Source organism: Cuculus canorus, chromosome 25, assembly GCF_017976375.1.
Source record: "Cuculus canorus isolate bCucCan1 chromosome 25, bCucCan1.pri, whole genome shotgun sequence".
In the NCBI taxonomy this organism is placed as follows: Eukaryota; Metazoa; Chordata; class Aves; order Cuculiformes; family Cuculidae; genus Cuculus; species Cuculus canorus.
The window spans coordinates 6,573,421-6,593,980 of NC_071425.1; the positions used below are offsets into that span (position 1 = coordinate 6,573,421).

Below are 20,560 nucleotides of genomic sequence, written 5' to 3' on the forward strand. Positions count from 1 at the left end.
CGCTCGCTCGGAGCGCCCTTTCAGCCAATCAGCTCAGCTCTCGCTGCAGGCAACAGGGAAGTAGGTGAAGTCACCGCCCCTCCAGCATACCGGAAGTAGGGGAAGGCACCTCCTCCTCCAACCGGAAGTGGGGGCGGCCGCGGCTCCGGGCCCCGGCTGCTGGCCCCTCTGAGAGCTATCCCGCTGCGAACTGCCCCTCCCGCCCCCTCCCGGGAGCCAACGGAAGCCGGAGGGAACCGCGGTCCCGGCGCTGTCGCCGGCCGGACCCCGCAGACTACCGTTCCCGGCATGCCCCGCGGCGCGCGGCCCAATCGCGTCGCGCTTTGTTGCGGGGGGCGCGGCGGGCGCCGGGGCCCCGTTTCAAGATGGCGGAGGACGGTGAGACAGCAGTGAGGCGGCCCCCGGCCAGGCCCCCGCGGCCGCCGGCGGAAGACAACGACCACGAGCACTGCAGCGACTGCGAGAACGAGGCGGAGCGCGGCTCGGGCCGGGGGTGAGGAGGCGCCGCCCGGGGTGCCTGGCGGGGGCCGCGGTTCCCGGGGCCCATTGAGGCGGCGGCGCTCGGGGCCGCGCGGGCGCCCCGCCCTCCTCCCCCCATCCCGCGCGCTGATTGGCCGCGGCGCGTCGGTGCGAGCCCCCATTGGCCGGACCGCGCCCCGAAGCTGAGCAGGGTCCGGCCGGTCCGCGCCGTGGATGGGGGACCGGGTGCGGGGCGGCGGCCGCGGAGCGGCCCGCGAGGAGAAATGACCCCCAGTTCGCGGCTGTTCTTGTCCTTGCGTTAGGGTGTGTCTTCCCCCATTGGGATATGGAGGTGTTGGAGCGAGTCCAGAGGAGGGCGTGGAGGTGATAGGAGGGCTGCAGCGGCTCTGCTGTGGGGACAGGCTGAGAGAGCTCGGGATGTACAGCCTGGAGAAGAGAAGGCTCCGAGGAGACCTTAGAGCGACCTTCCAGTACCTAAAAGGGGCTACAGGAAAGGGACTGTCCATAAATGCCTGTGGTGATAGGATGAGAGGGAACAGATATAAACTGGAGAGGGGCAGATTTAGGCTTCATATAAGGAAGAGTTTCTTTTCCACGGGAGTGGTGAGACACTGGCCCAGGTTGCCCAGGGCAGTTGTGGCTGCCCCATCCCCGGAGGTGTTCAAGGCCAGTTTGGATGGGCCTTCAGCAGCCTGATCCAGTGGGATGTCCCTACCCATGGCAGGGGAGTGGAACTGGATGATCTTTCAGGTCTCTTCCAACCCAAACTATTCTATGATTCTGTGATCCAAGGGCTGGAGCACCTCTGCTGTAAGAACAGGCTGAGAGAGTTGGGGTTATTCAGCCTGGGGAAGAGAAGGCTCTGGGGATATCTTAGAGCAGCTTCCAGTACTGAAAGGGGCTCCAGGAAAGCTGGGAATGGGCTCTTGATGAGAGTGTGTAGGGACAGGATGAGGAGGAAGGGTTTTCAGCTGAAAGAGGGGAGATCGAGGTGAGATCCTAAGGAGAAATCTTTTTCTTTGAGGGTGGGGAGGCCCTGGCCCAGGTTGCCCAGAACAGTGGTGGCTGCCCCATCCCTGGAGGGGTTCAAGACCAGGTTGGATGGGGCTTGGAGCAAACAGATCCAGTGGGAGGTGTCCCTGCCCATGGCAGGGGCTTGATCTGGATGGGCTTTGAGGTCTCTTCCAACCCAAACCACTACCCCTGTCCTCCAGCACCAGCCCTGTCCCCCTCCTGGCATCTCTGGTGGCACCAGAGTGGTGGCATGGCTAGGAGCTTTGTCCCACTTCCTGAAGCCTGTGGCTTCCCCCGACCATCCCTGTGAGAATTCTGAGCTTCTTCTGTTATCCTAAACACAGCCCTGGATTTGGCAAAGCTCAGCCAATGTCGTCTTGTGGTTGGAGGAGTGTGGTGTCCAAAGGTTTGGAATGGTGATAGAGTGACAGTGAGGCTGAGAATGAGCACATGTGGTGAGGCAGTGCCTTAACTTGGGTAGGAAGCATGTAAACCCCCTGTTGTTGTATCTGTGTTTCTCACTGCCTTAATTAACGAGGTGCAGATCTGCCTCGCCATGCCTGTGGTATGCAGGAGAGCCCGCTCATTCCCAATGGCCTTGCACGCGGCAGGGCAGGGAACATTGTGTGTTTCCAGAGGCTTCCAGAGGTTTTGTGCCTTGTGTTTTGCACACTGGAGTCTCACCAGAGTCCTATTCCCACTCGCCTGGTGCCCCAGGAGCTGCTTTCCCAACCCTGCAACACGGAGACCATTGGTTTGAAGAGCTCTTCTCCCTCCATCGGCAGCTTTCCGTAGGCAATCCCGCCTGTCCAGCGACTGAAGGGAATAAAAGGTCACGCAAGAAATATCACAGAGGCTTTTTTTATGACAGCACAGATGCCGGTTTGTGTTTCCCTTGCCTCCCGGCTGCGGCACCGTGTCTCTGTAATAGGTTTAGCTGAGCTCGGGGAGATTTTTCTTGTCTTTCCCTCTGCCATGATTAGGTTTGTGGAAACCAGAGACAGGCAGAGAGGAGACATGGTGCTTAATCACCAGCCCAGCAGTGCAGCCTGCTGGGAAAAGGTCTGGCTTTGAGCCCTCGTCGTGTCCGAGCGTGGGCATTGTGCCGTCTGTAGCCCTCAGGAGTCGAAATGTTGTTCCCTGTCCCAGCCAGGGCGAGTGTGAAAGTGCAGCAAGCTGAGCAATGGCAAATACACTCAGAGAGTTTGGATCGCTTGCGAAATCATGTTAAGAGTGTGGCTGACAGGCACAGTAATAACCAGGGAAGCATCTGGCAAACCTTCTGTCCCCCCAAACCTGATGGGGGATCCATGTAGCAGAGGAGAAACCAAGCGTTTGGAAAGCTGGTGGTTTCTTTCTTAATCCACATTGATTCAATTGATCTTGTACCGCCGTGTTACACTCGGATGTGGGAGCATTTCTGCTCGCCCCAAAACTGGGGCAGAGGAAGAGCTTTGAGCTGCCGGGGTTTGCAGAGTGGTGCTTGAAGTCCTTCCCTGACCAGTTCGTGTCAGGAGTCACTGGGTCTTGGCTCAGGGGTTTAAAAAATAAAAGTATTACTTAGCGAGAGCGATGCTTCCTTTCCTTTTAAGGACAGGAAAGAGGAATTGAGTTTCCTCTGCCTCAGTCCCGTGTCAGCACTGGGAAGTGGCTGCACCGCTCTCTGCTGTGGCCGATCCCACTTTTCTATGTCACGCTTTCCTTTGTGTGGAGAGACCTTCTGCCACATCTCCAGTCCTTGGGAGTTGTACCTGCTGAGATAAAAGACACTGGAAGGACAGGGACGCTGGCACAGGCTTTGCTCCGGGGGGCTGCTGCGAGCTCGGTAGGATTCCTTGGTTCCCACGCAGTGTTGGGACCAAGGTTTTGAGTTACAAGGTTTGAGCCCTGTGAAATGGATCTGTTGTTGGCAAAACCACATGGGGAAGTGGTTTTGGGTGGGAAGAGTTCGGAGAGGATCCTGTGGCATGATATGGGTTGTTGATGGATGGGATATGGGGAAGCAAAGTGGCTTTTCCTGGTGAGACAGCAGCCTGGTCTGGTGATTCTAGTCCACGCTTACGCGGCGATGGGATATTCCTGGGACAACTGCCTTGCTCCAACACACGGGATTTTGCTCTGGGCATTGTATGGAGCCCAGCGGCGGCACGCTTAGCTGCGGGACCTGCACTCCACCATCTGCAGAGCCTCCGTCCTCGCCGCAGCCCTAATGAGATTACAGCCTAAGTACCGTGCCCGATTAGCCCCAGGTTTGGCAGCTGGATTTTCCAGCACCTAAATATGGAGCAGGGATCTACTCTTTCTCATCTGACACCTTAAGACCAGGAAGCCAGGCTGTGCTGCGGAGGGATTGCGAACTGCACAAACCATTATCCAAATTCGTGTTTCCAGCTGGGTTTTGAGGAAGAACTGGCAGCATTTGGTAGCAGTTACTGCCGTAGATGTGAGGTGGTCTGAGATCATAGAATAGTTGGGGTTAGAAGGGACCTCAAAGACCATTCAATTCCAACCCCCTGGATTCCTCTCACTGGAACCGGTTGCTCCAAGCCCCATCCAACCTGGCCTTGAACCCCTCCAGGGATGGGGCAGCCACCACTGCTCTGGGCAACCTGGGCCAGGGCCTCTCCTCCCTCACAGCAAAACATTTCTCCCTAAGATCTCATCTCCCCTCCCCTCCCCTCTTGCATCTGAAAACTGTTCCCCTCATCCTCTCCCTGCCCTCCTTGATCCAGAGCCCCTCCGCAGCTTTCCTGGAGCCCCTTTCAGTATTGGAAGCTGCTCTAAGGTCTCCCTAAAGCCTTCTCTTCTCCAGGCTGAACAGTTCCAACTCTCTCAGCCTGTCCTTGTACAGGAGGTGCTCCAGGCCTTGGATCATCTCTGTGGCCTCCTCTGCACTTGTTCTAACAGCTCCATGTCTGTCCAGAAGGGAAAAGTGTTCTCCTTTGTCAGAGAATGAACCATTGCCATCCCACAGGGAGACATTTCACAGCCTGCGTGCCCTTCTCCACCCGCTGTATCTCTCAGAGCAGCTCAGGCTTGAAAGGAGACACGGGAGGAAAGAAGCCGTGGGCTGTCGGACAGTATGGTATGGTATGGTATGGCAGTGAACCCTTCCTGGTGTGAAACAGGGTCTCCCCTCACAGAAGTGATTTTGGAACAGTGGATCTGGGACAGTGGTGGCTCTGTCCCGGGGCAGTGGTGGGCAATGCCGTTAATTTGAGAAGCATCCGAGAGGCTGCAGCTACACTGGACCATAAAGCAGATGATATTGGCTTTGCTAAGCAGACTCTGAAGTGGCAGATACCCATAACTGTTGCTTCCCTTGGTTGGATTTTTGTGTTTTCCAGTATTTTCCTTTGCTGCCGATTCCTCTGCTGTGTTGATTTTCATCTCCTGACAGAAGCAGGGCCCTTCCCCACACTTGGAATGCAAAACCTTCTCCCACCTGATGACCCCCTGATTTCTTCCAGGTCACGGCAGCTTTGCTCATAAATCAGGGAGGATTTTTCTCAGCTCCTTTACCCGTGAGCCCAGGCAGGGGCGAAGCGATATTGCTTGGGCTGAACTCATTGGCAGCAGGCTGGGAGTTTGCAGCTCTGATGGATGAAGCAAAGCGACGCTGACTGAATACGCAGGGGCTGGGAGGATTTTGGTTGTCACATCTGACACCCACAGCATCCCAATGTGGAGGTGACCTGGGAAAACACATCCATCTCTTTCTGAAGGGGCTGTTTTCAGCATCTGCCCTCGGATGTGCTCTCGACCCTTCCTTGTGCTGTCAACTTTGTGGTGTTAAATGTGTTTATTGCAGCTCACGGAGGTTGGTTTGGCTCATCCCAGGCCCTTGGCGTGGTCATCCTAGCTGGTTGGGGATCTGCCAGGTCTTGTTTCTCTGCAAGGAGTTAAAAAATCCCCCATTGCACATTTGTCACCAAAATCGATAGCGGTGTCAGCACTGCTTTGTCGTAATTACTTTTGCTGTCATGTTGGAGCTCACCTCTCCCGGAGGAGGCAAAGTGGTGGGAGGAGAGGTGAGGGATCCCTCCTGGGGATGGGTCAGCAGCACCGCGGGATGCTGAGTCCAGTGCGATGCAGCTCCTCCTTCTGCTCCGCTGCAAAGCGCTTCTGGAGAAGAGGGAGAGCTTCTCATGGAGCCCCCTTTTCGCATTGTTTGTTCCCTGTACTGGTGAGCAAGCGCTTGCTGTCTCCCTCCCAGTGTTTCATCTGGGGCTCTGCTCATAGACAGGATTCTTTTTCCCCAGCAAATGCCGTCTGCGGAGTCTCTGCTCTGTTCAGGCTTTGTCCGAGGAAAACCTTCCTCAGCTTAGCTGCTCCGTGTCCTGCAAACCAGGCGTCTCTGCTCCGCCAGGTGGCAGCTGCCTGTCATGTCAGGTTCCACCTCTCTCTCCACTTTTCCCTGATTTCCAAACTCCCTTGCAATTCAGCCCAGGGATTGTTTTAAACCTTATTCCCCTCCACGCTCTCTCCTTTTCCTGCCCTTGCCGGAATAAATAGTTGGATGCTGCTCCAACATATTTTCCAGTGTTTCTTCTTTCCTTTCCCTGCTCCTCCCTGTTCACTGCTATCTTGTGTTTGGAAAGGACACATTAAGTTGGTCCAGGAGCGAGCAGTACTCGGTGGATTTCCAGGCTTGCTGTCGCCTTGGATTCACTGTCTGGGCAGCTCAGAGCTGTGGGGTTGTCCCTGCTGTGATGACATCAATTGTTTTGGGGGTGCAAGGAAGGAGACAGCTCTGTATCATGGAGTAAACAGTCATGGAATGGTTTGGGTTGGAAGGGGCCTCAAAGCCCACCCAGTTCTAACCCCTGCCACGGGCAGGGACACCTCCCACGGGATCTGGTTGCTCCAAGCTCCATCCAACCTGGCCTTGAACCCCTCCAGGGATGGGGCAGCCACCACTGCTCTGGGCAACCTGGGCCAGGGCCTCCCCACCCTCACAAGAAAACATTTCTTCTAAGATGTCATCTCAGTCTCCCCTCTTTCAGCTTAAAACTCTCATCCTACCCCTGCCCTTCCTGATCAAGAGCCCCTCCCCACCTTTCCTGGCTTGAATCCCTGAGCTGGGATTTGGGGAAAGAAAAGGACAGGGTCTGTGGGCAGGGGCAAGCAGGGACACACCCCACAGCCTCTTGGCTGGTGGGACAGATCCAGTCCTGCAGAGCTGGTACCAGTTCCCAGCCAGACCCGCTCTGGTGGGGGGGCTTTGTGGTCGTAGATGCTGTGGATGTGGCACTTGATGGAAAGAGTGGCTCCCACCTAGGATTCCCCATGACTTTCATCTCTTTGGCCCCTCGCTGTCGAGTCAGACACGGGTTATCTTCCTTGGTGAAAGCAGGAGAGGAAAGGTGCTGTGGTTTTACTGCAAAACAAACAGGGCCAGGCCAGCGCTGAGCCATGCTGCGGGCACACGCACCATCCCCCTGCCTCGCTTTGCAGACCCCTTGTGTGTGTGGACAGCTGACAAAGTGCCCTGACTCGGTGTCACCCACGCGTCCCCTCTTATGCCTATGCTCCATCCCTCTCCAGCCATCTCTGGGGTTGAGTTTCCCCCTGAGCCGTGATGCTCTTGGGGGCTGTAACCTTGTTTTTGGGACTGTTGGCAAGTCGGGGTGACCTCACTCTGCAGCAGTAACCCCGCCTGTCCCACACTGGGATCTCTCACGCAGGGCTGGGATCACGTATCCCGTGCCGGGGCAGAGGCCTCTCTGCTGTTTCAGCCTCAGGTCTCTGCCAGACTTGCCCATCGGTGAGGCCGGACTCTAAGGGTTTCATGCTGCAGCTGCTTTGGGGTGATGGTCATCAGGATGTCCAGGAGCATCCCTGGAAGGAGGAGTGATGCCCTTCACCTGCACTCCCAGAGAGCTTTGCTGTTTGGTCTCGGTTTTCCAGCTCTGGCATAACAATGTAATCATTTCTCAATAGAACAGCTTCCCGTCTCCCTGGATCGTCACCTCCACAGGTGGGGTGACATTTGCCGTAGAATCATTGAGGTTGGAAAAGTCCTCTCAGCTCATTCAGTCCAGCCCTCAGCCCAACCCCGCTTTTTGAACCCCCTCCAGGGATGGAGACTCCACCCCTGCCCTGGGCCGCCTCTGCAGGGCTTCACCACTCTTTCTGGAAATAATTTTTTCTCAGTGTCCAATCTAGGCCTCCTCTGGCACAACTGGAGGCCATTTCCTCTCATCCCGTCTTTTGTCACTTGGGGGAAGAGCCCAGCACCCACCTTACCACAGTCTCCTTTCCAGGAGCTGCACAGAGTGATGAGGTCTCCCCTTGACTCCTCTTCTCCAGACCAAACAGCCCCAGGTCCCTCAGCTGCTCCCAGAACCTCTATTCTCCAGACCCTTCACCAGCTCTGTTCTGCTCTCCGGATGCACTCCAGCCCCTCAGTGTCCTTCTTGCAGTGAGGGGCCCAAAACTGAACCCAGGATTCAAGGTGCAGCCTCCGCAGTGCTGAGCACAGGGGAACATTCCCTGCCCTGCTCCTGCTGGCCACCCCGTGGCTGGTCCAACCCAAGATGCCAATGGCCTTCTTGGCCACCTGGGCCACTGCTGGCTCATGTTCAGCCACTGTCATCCAGCACCCCCAGGTCCTTTTCCACCAGGCAGCTTTCCAGGCGCTCCTCTCCAAGCCTGGACCATTGTGTGAGGTTGTTGTGTCCCAAGTGCAAGATCGAGCATTTGGTGTAGTGTCCTCCAGCCCCTCCGTGGTGCCTGGTCCTGCTGCAGTGCCGTATCTCCAAGGCTGGACCAGTATTTGCTGCTCCCGCATCCAGCCTTGGACTCAGAGAGGATGCAAAACCCTACCCTGAGCATCACTGCTGCTCCGTAATGTGGGTTTGGGCATGTGGGGCTGACTCGGGTGAGGTGAGGACAATGACCTGGTCACCTGTGGTGTGGGACTCACTCCTCATCACCGAGCAGTCCTGTGGGGTGGAGGGTGTTGGTGCGGGTCCCTTTTGGAGCTCGCTGCGGGGAAGAACGCCAAGGAGAGGGTGTGTGACTGCACCCCATGTGCACCTCGTGTTCCGTCTCCTGGAGACTTGGAGCAGGGAGCTTGTGTTTTCTTTAAGAGAGCTTCAGAAACCCCATAAATGTTCTCCAATAAAAGAATGACTCCAATGCTGTTTCTTTTATTCCCTAGCGGCTTGAGTCCAGCAAATGACAGCGGAGCCAAAAAGAAGAAAAAGAAACCGAAACGGAAGAAAGAGAAAGGAGGAGATCACCCTGACCAGACACAGGATCAGGCGGTGAAGGTAACCAATCTCTTCCCAAAATCCCACCTCACACAACAACCAGCCCCATCCTGAACCTCTGATGTAGCTTAGGGCAAGGAAAGAGTCTCCCCATCCTGGTTTTAGGCACTTGGCTGCTCAAAAAACTTCAAGTTTCGAGTAATTTCCCACCCTGGCTCCGTGCGTGGGAATTCCTGTTGCTGCGGGAGGTGTTTGTGGAGCAGCCCAAGGTAGATACGGGCCTGGATGTCCCAGCCTGTTCCTGCACTGCAGTGAAAGGGTCAGGCTGGCGCCTCCGCCTTATTTCCAGACACCAGCTGCCTCCTCGCAGGGAGGGAGCCGCCGCGTTGCCCCCTGCCAGCTCCCTCTCCCGCCCGCAGCCAGCACAACAAATGCCTTCTCCTACTTAGACAACAGCTAATGTTGTTGATTTTTACTTCATTAACATAAGAACAGCAGCAGGGTCAGAGCAGGGGCTGTTTTACCCCTCTTGGCATTGCCCAGTCCTGACAAGCAGCCAGTGCTTTGTGAAGGAGCATGGGACATGCAAGCGTTGTCCCTCCTGGTGCTGGCAGTCACCCCTCTTGTTCCCTCTGGGCCTGTGGCGGGGGACAAACACACAGATCTGCACATCAACAGAGGCTGGTTTCTGTCTGGTGGCCAGTTCCCATCCAAATATTCCTAACATTTTGTCCTTCTGACTGCTCAGAGCATTAAACTTGGGCTTTGAGGGTTTCAAACTTTGCTGGGAATCAAGGAGGAGGTGGGTTTGTGAATTCAGAGCTGCCCACCCTGCCAAGGTCTGCCTGAGGAGGAGGAGGGAAGTGTCTTTCACCTTGACTCAGCCCCCTCAGCCTTGTCCTGGTCTCCTCTGGAAGCTGTAGTTGACAGATATGGATCCAGCTCAGATGGAGGAGACTGAAACAGCGAGGGAGAAAGGCCACTGCAGAAAGCCCAAGTGTGGGGTGTGAGTTTACCCAAGGTGTCTCACGTCAGCCAAGGCGAGGCAGGGGGTTTGCGGCTCACAGTGCACTCCTTAACGAAGCTGAAAGCATTTGAAGGCACTTCATCGATCCCCTTCCACCCAGGAGTGTCTAGGAACCAGGGCAAGGTGTGTGGCGGGTGCCTGGTAAGAGGGTTCATCCATCTCATAGATGAGAGGTTCTAGGCTGGAGAGCGAGTCCTCTCCCTTCGCTCCCCTTTCTGCCAGGGTCGACTCCAGGTCCCCTAATGAGGAGCTGAAATACAGACCTGGTGGCTCAGCTTACTCATTTTTGTCTTCCCACCCTCCTTTTCTGCCCTCAGGTGAACTCTTTACCTGCTGAGAGGATCCAGGAGATTCAAAAAGCCATCGAGCTCTTCTCCGTAGGTCAAGGCCCTGCCAAAACCATGGAGGAAGCCAGCAAGAGGAGCTACCAGTTCTGGGACACGCAGCCGGTGCCCAAGCTAGGTACGTACAGCCCCTTCCCATTCCCTGCTCCTGGGAAGAAGCCTTGTGGGGCCAAAGCTATGCAAAAAAGCCCTCAGAGAAGCTGGCATCTGGCCTACAAGCAAGTCTCTGGACAGCACCTCACTGCTGTCCAAACTGAAGCTTCGAAGGCATCCATGGCAGTTGTCCACTGTTCTATGTCATGGACCGAGTGGCCAGCCCTGCTCCCAGAGAGCCATGCGGGCAGCTGGGGGGGTCAAGAGGGACAAGGAACTGTTTTGGATGTCCGCTTTGATGCCTCCTGCATTTGGGCATCCCTTAATCTCAGTCTTTAGCCCATGAATTAGGTCTTCCTAATGTGCCCATGTTTCATATAGGGTTTTTCCAGCCTTCCTCTTGCCAAGTCATAGAGTCATGGAATCATTATGATTGGAAAAGCTCTCTCAGCTCATCCAGTCCAACCATGAGCCCAACCCCACCGTACCAACTGAACTGTGACCCCAAGTGGCACAGGTACACATTGTTTGAACCCTTCCAGGGATGGAGACTCCCCCGCCCCCCTGCCCTGGGCAGCCTCTGCCAGGGCTTCACCACTCTGTCAGGGAAGACATTTGTCTTGATATCCAATCTAAACCTCCTCTGGTGCAACTTGAGGCCATTTCCTCTCATCCTATCGCTTTTTACGTGGGAGAAGAGACCAGGACCCAGGGTCTTCAGGGATGTGGAGCTCACCAGCTCTCCCCTTTCTAGGGGAGCCTTCCTAGTGAGGGGTCCTCAGGGTGAGATGGGGGCAGCCGGTGATCAGAGCCACTCAGGGAAACGGGTCTATGTCCTGAGCTGCCACGTTGTTGGTTTGCTGGGCTCACATCACTCTTGAACACTGGCAGGTGCTGGGGCTGGGCTGGGCGAGGGGAGCACCAACCTCTTGAGCATTTATGAGGGCAAGCAGTGATAGGACGAGAGGAGTGGCTTTAAATTGGAAGGGGGAAGATTTAGATTGGACGTTAGGAAGAAATTCTTCACAGTCAGGGTGGGGAGGCCCTGGCCCAGGTTGCCCAGAGCAGTGGTGGCTGCCCCATCCTTGAGGTGTTCAAGGCCAGGTTGGATGGGGCTTGGAGCAACCGGATCCAGTGGGAGGTGTCCCTGCCCGTGGCAGGGGGTGGGACTGGGTAGGCTTTGAGGTCCCATCCAACCTAAACCATTCTATGAGTCTGCCTGCACCCCCAAGCTGCCTTGCTGGTCTAAAGATGGGGAATCCCATCCCTCCATCCCCTTTTTCCCACTGCAAACAGCCTGGCTGCAATTCACAGCTCTAGAGCTTGCTCCAGCCCTTTCTCCTGCTTGCTCTTGATGCTGTCAGCCCATGTTAAAAGTGAGCTGTGAGCTGAAACGAGGCGTTTTCTCAGTGTGACAGGAGTGCCCGGCAGCTGAGTGGGTATGAAAGGAAGAGGGCAGCGCTGCCGTGGAGCTGCGAGGCTGGAAGGCTCTTGTTCCTGAGCTAATTGGAACAAACCTGCAGTGCTCCCGGGGTGCCCGAGGTTTCTTCGTTTAGTCTCTTTGCTCCTGCATTGCCCGGCAAAATCCACACAGAGCTCAGGAGAACCAGAGAATGAGTTCAAGCCCATCATTTTTAGATTCTCCTGAATCTTTTCATGGCTTCAGATTGGCTGCTCTGCAGTAATTTCCTCCATGGGGTTGTGTCCAGCCCCTCTTGCTGTGAACAGGTGTTTGATTCCCTCTTGGTGTTGTCAGCACCACCATGAGGCTTCCTTTGGTCTCAAAGCCTGTTTGCTGGAGGTGATAGTCTCAGCTTTGTGCTGGGAAAATCACGGTGAGACACTCCAGGCATGGGTTTACCTGTGACAGCAAAGCCTGATCTTGTGTTTGCCCTTCTTTCCAGAGGATACTGGACATAGGATCATGGAATGATTTGGGTTGGAAGGGACCTCAAAATCCATCCGGTCCCACCCTCTGCCATGGGCAGGGACACCTCCCACTGGATCCGGTTGCTCCAAGCCCCATCCAACCTGGCCTTGAACCCCTCCAGGGATGGGGCAGCCACCACTGCTCTGGGCAACCTGGGCCAGGGCCTCCCCACCCTCACAGGAAAACATTTCTCCCTAAGATCTCATCTCAGTCTCCCCTCTTTCAGCTCAAAACCGTTCCCCTCATCCTCCCTCTGTCCTCCCTGGTCCAGAGCCCCTCCCCAGCTTTCCTGGAGCCCCTTTCAGCACTGGAAGCTGCTCTAAAGTCTCCTTGAAGCCTTCTCTTCTCCAGGCTGAACAACTCCAACTCTCTCAGCCTGTCCTCGTACGGGAGGTGCTCCAGCCCTTGGATCATCTTCATGGCCCATGACAGACATCATTTGTGCTTGGGTAGACCCTGGAGGAAGGGTGGAAGGTGTCTCCTGGGGAAGGAGAGGCACAAACCACCTTGCTCCTCTGTGCACCTCATCGCTGGCTGCTCTCTGGCTGCTGCCTCGCGTGTCTTCCTTGGTGGGGATCGCGCTCTGGCACACAGCGCTATGTACAAAAGTACAGTTGGATTTTCGATTCCGGCTCACAGAGCGGTTCAGCCCCTGCTCCAAACAGCGAGGACGGCCAAGGTTCCTGGAAGCTGCCTGGGGTGGGTGTGATGGAGACAGTTCTTGCTGTGGGTTTCTTTTCACCTCCCCATTGCCTGGAAACCTTTTCAATCCTTTTTTAAGGGAATTCCTAATTAGCGTGATTTGCTTCTCTTGGCAGCGCTCAAGTGATGCCGCTGTGTTGACACCCCTGAGAAAGCTGGTGTTTGAACCGATGTCTCTTGGCTGAGTTGGGGGCTTTAGGGATTGGTGTTTGGTCAACAAAAGTTGTCTTGTTCATTGCAGCTCTTCTTTAAACACAGGAAACCCTGACACTTGCCAAATGGCCAGAGTTGGCAGGGAGAGAACTGTTCGATAGAGCAGCTCATGGGAAAGTGCTGGCCAAGACTGGGATTGTGGGGGACAGAGGGGGATAAGGCGTTGCCCGTGGACCTGGAAGACGCCTTAGAAGACGCCTGGAAGACATAGTTCTGACCCTCTGATCCGTTTGGTTGCCTCCTCTCTGCTCCACCATTGCTCCTGAGAGAGGAGTTTTGGTTCTCTGGCCCCGTGTTGCGCTGACTGTGTGGCACATCCCGAACTGTGTGGAGGAAGTGGTGATCTGTGGCTGCCGGCACGGGGAACCTGGGGTGGGAGAACACGCTGGGGAAGTGGGGCACGTTGGTCACCAGCTTGAGGTGTCGTGAGGCTTGGCCTCAGGTGACAGCATCTTCATGGCTCCCTGCTCTCTCTTGCAGGAGAAGTGGTGAACACCCACGGTCCTGTGGAGCCAGACAAAGACAATATCCGCCAGGAGCCATACACCTTGCCTCAGGGCTTCACCTGGGACGCCCTGGACCTTGGGGACAGAGGTGTGGTGAGTACAGGCATCTTGGCACACGTAGGCCGGGAGGGTGTCTCTGTTGTGCAGTCAGCAGTTCTGTGCTTGGACTGCCCAGAATGGTTTAGGGGACAGGAACATGTCCATCACCACACCGAGCAGCTCCAGCTCAGTGGTCACACCATCTCCTTGGAGTTGGGTGGGTCTGGCTTCCCTCACCCTGCAGTACCTCTCACCCATCCCATGTTGGCCTGGTTTCTTCATGGAGGTGAATGAGGACTTCTGCACAAGCTCTTTAAGCATCAGGAAGCCTGAAGCCAGGAGTTTTCAATTGGGAAGACTCTCCAGACCACGGAGCTGGTGGGAAGCAGGACTTATCTTTGTGTCCTGCTACTTAACCCAGCTCTGCAGTGGCACCAGTTCAGGACCCCAGAGCAGGAACAAGTGCCAGGAGCAGGGACACGGCTGCATGTGACACTATTGCTGTGGCCACACGAGAAGCATTCAGGGTCCCATCTCAACGCAACGGGAGGCTGTGATGGCTGAATAACTCTCCTGACCTTCTTGTTCTCTCCTGCTTTAGCTGAAAGAGCTGTACACGCTTCTGAACGAGAACTACGTGGAGGATGACGACAACATGTTCCGGTTCGATTACTCTCCCGAGTTCCTGCTGTGGTGAGTGGCACCATGACCGCGGAGCAGAGCGTGTTGGATTCTGGCAAGCCTGATCCCAGTGACAGCACACCAGCTGCCTTTGCTTATCCCATCTCTCTTCTTTCTGAAATCTCCCTTCCCCATCTGTCACCATGTGTGTCCCAGGTTCACTGCGAGAGGGGTCTCCTCCCCCAGCCTGTGATTTCTTTGAGATATGGAAGCTTAAAACCGTTTTTTTTTCCCCTCTTTGGTTTGATCCTCTGGGGTTTGTAAAACTCCCAGTAGCTGAGAAGCTTCCCAGTGTCCCGGATCCGTAGGATGAAGGCAGCTGCCAAGTAATGTTGCCAGCAGTGACACTTGGAGACCTGTTGTAGCAAAGCTGCTGTTTCCTCGGGGCATTTGTAAATCAAAGAACACGGTTTCCCTCCTGTGTCACCAGTGAGAACTCGCTTTGGCCGCAGAATTGGCCAAGAGTGCAGCAGTCCTGCCTTGTCACATCTCTGTCACCCTCTCATCCTCCTGTGTTGGGCAGTAGGAGCAAGACACAAGGCGTCCAAGGACAGAATGGGGAGGCAGAGCAGGTACACGAGGGATCTTTGGATGTGACTTCTGATGTGTCTCTTCTCCAGGGCGCTGCGTCCTCCGGGCTGGTTGCCCCAGTGGCACTGTGGAGTCAGAGTTGTCTCCAGCAAGAAGCTGGTTGGATTTATCAGCGCCATTCCGGCCACTATCCACATTTATGACACGTGAGTGCTGCTTGGCTGTGTTTCTCTGCCCCTTGGTGGCCCGTGGGGCTTCCAGGGAGCACTCAGGAGGCCTTATCTGTGGTGTCCCTCCTGACCGGCTGAGCCAGGCCTACACCATCCAGCCGTGGAGATGCTTTGCTGCTTTGGAGGAGAGGGTGGAGGATATTTAAAGTGGGCAGCGAGAGCCCTGTGCCAGGGCAGTCAGCAGCTATGAAAGCTGTTTTCCTCAGTGAGTGAGTTCAGCGCAGCTTTCTGGCTTTCCGAAATCCTTCAGAGCTGGACGGAAACCATTTTCCCTGGGAAAACCTTGGATCACAGCTTAAGAGAGAGCTCTCCAAACCCAACCCTTGCCCTCTGGCCTTCCCCGAGGCTTTGACTCTTCTTTCTCTTGAAAGGGCTGGAGGTAAATAGCCCAGGGTGTTGGAGCAATCTGATCCTTCTAGGTCAGGATGGTCAGGTCTTATTCTCTGCCTTGTTTCTTTCCCAAGAGAGAAGAAGATGGTAGAGATAAACTTCCTGTGCGTCCACAAAAAGTTGCGCTCGAAACGGGTGGCTCCGGTCTTGATCCGTGAGATCACACGGCGGGTTCATCTGGAGGGAATCTTTCAGGCTGTTTACACTGCAGGAGTGGTGCTGCCAAAGCCTGTGGGGACTTGCAGGTGAGTGACTGTGATTCTTCAAAGAGCTTGTGGGCTTCACCCTTCCCTTGCCGAGACTCCCTGTGTGATGTGTAGAATGCATGGGCTTCTCTGGGACAGGAGAGATAAACTTCAGCCTAGGTTTCTCCTCCCCACGCCATCCTTCTAGGATTAAGCCCAGCAGCTTTGCTTGAGCTGCTCGTGTATAAAGACAGAAGCCTTTCTGAAGCACAAGCGTTTCAGGCCACCTGTGTTTTCTCTGTGAAAGCCTCTTTACAAGCCAGTGTGATGTTCTCGCTTGCCCTCTCATGGCAGCTACGAGAACCTCATGCTGTCCTGCCCAAGAATAAGTCTCCCACCACGAGTGTGTTTCTGCAGGTATTGGCACCGGTCCCTGAATCCTCGGAAACTCATCGAGGTCAAATTTTCCCACCTGAGCAGGAACATGACTATGCAACGCACCATGAAGCTTTACCGGTTGCCTGAGGTGGGTGCCAGTGGGGCAGAGCTCACAAATTGTTCCTTGCTGAGCAAGGGGTGAGGCCGGGGAACTGGAAACACAAACATCTTGGCTGAGGTCAGGTCTTGCCTGGAGAGATGGGATTGGTTCCATGCAGTAAATGACTCTGTCAAGCCCCGCCTCCAGTATTATGTGCAGTTTTGGGTGCTGCAGTGCAAAAAGGCTCTAAAGCTACTGGAGAGCGTCCAGAGAAGGGCACGGAGTTGGTCAAAGGTTTAGAGGGGAAGCGTGTGAGGAGCAGCTGAAGTCGCTTGGTCTGTTCAGCCTGGAGGAGACTAAGGGGAGACCTCATAGCAGTTTACTGCCTCCTCATAAGCAGAGGAGGAGGAGCAGCAGGCGCTGAGCTCTGCCCTCTGGACCCGAGGGAATGTCAGGAAAATGCCAGGGGTTAGGTTGGATTTTAGGAAAAGGTTCTTCATGCAGAGGGTGGTGGAGTACTGGAACAGCTCCCAGGGAAGCTGTCATGGCCCCAAGCCTGACAATATTCCAGAAGCCTTTGGTCAACACCCTCAGCCCCGCAGTGTGAATGATGGAGTTGTCTTGTGCAGGGACAGGAGTTGGACTCGATGATCCTTGTGGGTCCTTTCCAACTCATTCTGCCATTCTGTGATTCTGTGACTTGACTTTATTTTTGCCTGGGTACCTGCATTCTAAGGACAGATTCTTACAGCTAGAGGACCTGGTGAGCTTTTGTTTCATGGTGAGTCATGTCCAGTCCTCCTGGTAAAACGAGAATGCAGATATGACAGCCTTCATCTGTCCAAACACCGCCTCGGAATGACCTTGAATTGGGTTAGTTTCTCATTCCTCACTCAGACTGATCGGTTCTGTCACTGCCATTGTCCTGCTGGGGAAGTTCCACAGTTGGATGTGGGAGAAAAGACAAACCAAGCATTCAAATTGCCACCACCTTCCCTGACCTCTTTGGCCTCCTTCTGTGGGTCAGAGCTGCTCATTACAGTTGGAGAGCTCTGCTTTAGTGCTGGGCGGCGCGTGGCTCGTGGCTTCTGCCTCCTGCTGCTCTTCTGTCGCTCCCGCTGTGTGCACAGAAACCCAGACCCAGAAGCGGTTTGTGCTGCTTGGTCTGGGCTTTTGCTGAGCGATCCAAACCCAAGATTAGAAATCGAGGCCAACTGGAAATAACATCAGGTGGTTCCTTGCAGTGTCTGGGCACTTCAGGGGACTGGGACACGTCTCCGCAGCACGAGCGGGAGCAGAGACCTGGAGGAAAGCAGAGATCTTGTGTCATTAGTGGGTTAGAGGACACTTCCAGCAGGATTTGACCTGGCACGTGGGGCTTTGGAACCCACTGTGCTTCTCTGCAGTCTTTGCCATCAGCATCACAGTCGATCGCATCCATCCTTCTGCTGGGGCTGAGAGTGTTGGGTTGTGGGAGTGAAAATGGTCTGATCTAAGCAGAAAGCATCTCCATGCCGCTTGTCAGAGAGCCCTTGGGTGATAAAAGCCACCATGCAAGCAACGTGAACAATTTGTCTCACTTTCTGTAGACTCCCAAGACACCCGGCTTGCGGCCGATGGAACACAGGGATATCTCCGCAGTGCACAAGCTCTTGACCGAGTACCTGAAGCAGTTCCATCTGACGCCCATCATGAGTCGAGAGGAGGTGGAGCATTGGTTCTTACCTCAGGAGAACATCATTGACACCTTTGTGGTAGAGGTGAGGGGGCAGGAGTGAGGTGGGGGAGTGTTTTCCTGAGCTTCTGCCTCCACTGGAAGAGTGTGCAGTGAGCTGTGGGAGTGATTGGAAATGCTCTTCCACGATGAGAGGATTGAGCTGCTGGAGCATGTGCTTCTTCATCCTGGCTGCCCTGAGCCTCCTCGCGGGGAGCTCACACATCACTCAGGACTGGCAAAGCCCCTCTAAAGCTCCAGCCAAGCTTTATCCTGGCCCTGACAATGTTGTGGTGTCACTTCTGGCTTCCAGAGCACCCCGGGAGAGGTGACAGACTTCCTGAGCTTCTACACGCTGCCCTCCACCATCATGAACCACCCGACTCACAAGAGCCTGAAAGCTGCTTACTCCTTCTACAACGTTCACACCAAGACGCCTCTCATTGACCTCATGAGTGATGCTCTCATACTCGCCAAGTCGGTGAGTGATGGCAGAACTGGGGTGGCACTGCCGGGCGCTGGGCAGCACTCTGGGCACCAGGCAGCTCTCTGGGCACTGGGCAGCTCTCTGGGCACTGGGCAGCTCTCTGGGCAGCTCTCTGGGCACTGGGCAGCTCTCCGAGCAGCTTACCAGGCACTGGGCAGCTCTCTGGGCGCTGGGCAGGTCTCTGGGCAGCTCCCTGCTTGCCTGACCGCCCTTGGGTTTGTGAGCAGAGCTGGTACTCAGGGCAGTACAAACCCAAATCATACAGGATGTGCTGCCCAGGAGAGAGACAGAGAACACCCTGAACCCCTTGGCCAGCTGAGCTCAGTGTGTCTCCTCGTTTCTTACAGCAACTGATATTGCTGCGAGTCTCTAGCGCTCGGATTGAGGGTGGGCACGCCAACACTGACTTCCCTATCAGCCTCGCTCCCTTCTGGGGGTGCAAAGCTTCTAGGGGTGCAAAATGCACTGATGGCTTTGTGTCTTGCCCATACAGAAAGGATTCGACGTCTTCAATGCACTGGATCTCATGGAAAACAAAACCTTCCTGGAGAAGCTGAAGTTTGGGATCGGGGATGGGAACCTGCAGTATTACCTGTACAATTGGAAGTGTCCCAGCATGGCACCAGAGAAGGTCAGTGCCATGGGGTGCAGAGTCCTGCGCCACAGCCGCTGCGCAGAAAGAGGTCTTGTGCCCTACAGAGTCCGTATTGTCACAAACAACTGCAGAGATGACCTCTTCCCTCTGTGGATGGAGGGCAGGGACAGGCAGACGGCCGCAGAGTGACAAAACTGGTCATTGTGACAGTCACCTGGGAGGTGTTTGCTGTGCCTTGAGAGCCTGCACAGGACCTGGATGTCACCCCGTGGCCCTGTGTGTCAGTCCTGTGGTGGGGCGAGACAAACTAGAGCCCCTCTAGAGAGAGCAGAGGAGCTTGGGAGCTGCTGGGCCACTGTTGAGCAAGACACCATGACGATGGGGAACTCTGCCAGCACGGTCGCTCATAGCACGTGCAGAGGGGCTGAGCCCTGGGGTTACAGAGGTGTCCCCTTGTCCCCAAGGCCAGCAGCTCGCTTCCCACCCAGCCGCTCCCAGCGCTGCAGCTGTAGACACTCCATCTCCTTCCCTGGCACCGTTGTTGGGCAGCACCCGCTTGCTGCTGTGTCTCCACCTCATCTGAAGGTGTGGTTCAGCATCCATGTGGTCAAAGCCACCTTGGAGAGAACAGTGCTTGAGACCAGAAGCCACCCAGCTGCACTGGGCTGCAGCTAATTAAGGCCCTCTGGCAGTAACGAAGCTTTGGTTCTCTTCACTGAGCATGTGAAGGCAGGTCAGTGTCAATGAGTATAAGCCCACGTGCCTTAAACCAGCCTCGCTTTGCCTCTGAGCCTTGTAAAAAGCTCCAGGGAAGTTTGAGCAGTCCCTTTTCTCACCAGGAGCTGGTGGCTTGGAGATGCTGGGATCTGCTCCAGCCGTACCCTGTGGTGGGGCTGCCCGTGGCTCTGGCAGGTCAGAGCCTGGGACGGGGCTCCAGCGTGTCCTGTCACGCAGTGGCCACAGAGCACCCAGCAGTGCCGGTGCCTGCAGAGGAACCTATCCTGATCCCAGGCTCTTGGGAAGCAGGTCCTCCCAAACCTATTGTTCTTAGCTTAGAAACAACCTTGTTTTGCAAATTGAAGCTGTCCTACACTCTGTCCAGGCTTGTCACACCCCACATATTGATCATCTGCCCAGATCGGAGCTGGGCAGGGTCTGTGCGCGTGTTCAGCCACACACCCAGGGCTCTCCCTGCTCCCAAAGCTGGTGGGAAAACCCACGTGGGTGGTGCTGAGCCCTCCTGGACGGCACGATGAGGGCTTGCAGCTGGCTCTGAGGGAGGACGCTGGGGCACATCCTGACCTGCCGTCTCCATTGGCTCCCCCAGGTTGGCCTGGTGTTGCAGTAAACGAGCCCTTGCCAGGAGATCGTGGTGCCGCCAAGGAGCCGGGCCTGCTGGAGGTGCTGACCTCATCCTTTCTGCTGAAGCCAGACCCACACCGGGAGAGGTGGAACCAAACCAGTCGCCCACCACTTCACCGACCACGTCCCGCAGCGCCGGCCACTGCTTCCCCGCTGGCATCAGCCGTCTCCTTTGTTTTGATTTAATTGCATCCTCATAAAGACATGATCAAGGGAATGTAACTGCTGGAACTAGATCATGATTGGCGTATAATGGAATTAACGGGTGAATAATAAAAGTATATATTATATATATTTTAAATCTTTCCTGTTCCAAACTGACCCGAGTTGCATTCATCTGCT

At 55.4% G+C, this 20,560-nt stretch overlaps 1 protein-coding gene across 1 annotated transcript; it reads left to right on the forward strand.

Moving 5' to 3' along the window:
- Positions 1-141: 141 nt before the first annotated feature.
- Positions 142-20,519, forward strand: NMT1 (N-myristoyltransferase 1). The gene is made up of 12 exons (XM_054088235.1): positions 142-493; positions 8,660-8,771; positions 10,056-10,200; positions 13,501-13,619; positions 14,167-14,258; positions 14,867-14,983; positions 15,472-15,642; positions 16,000-16,108; positions 17,650-17,820; positions 18,088-18,255; positions 18,755-18,892; positions 20,184-20,519. Exons 1-12 carry the CDS (start codon positions 366-368, stop codon positions 20,202-20,204), a joined length of 1,491 nt encoding a protein of 496 aa, XP_053944210.1. The 5' UTR covers positions 142-365; the 3' UTR covers positions 20,205-20,519.
- Positions 20,520-20,560: the final 41 nt, after the last annotated feature.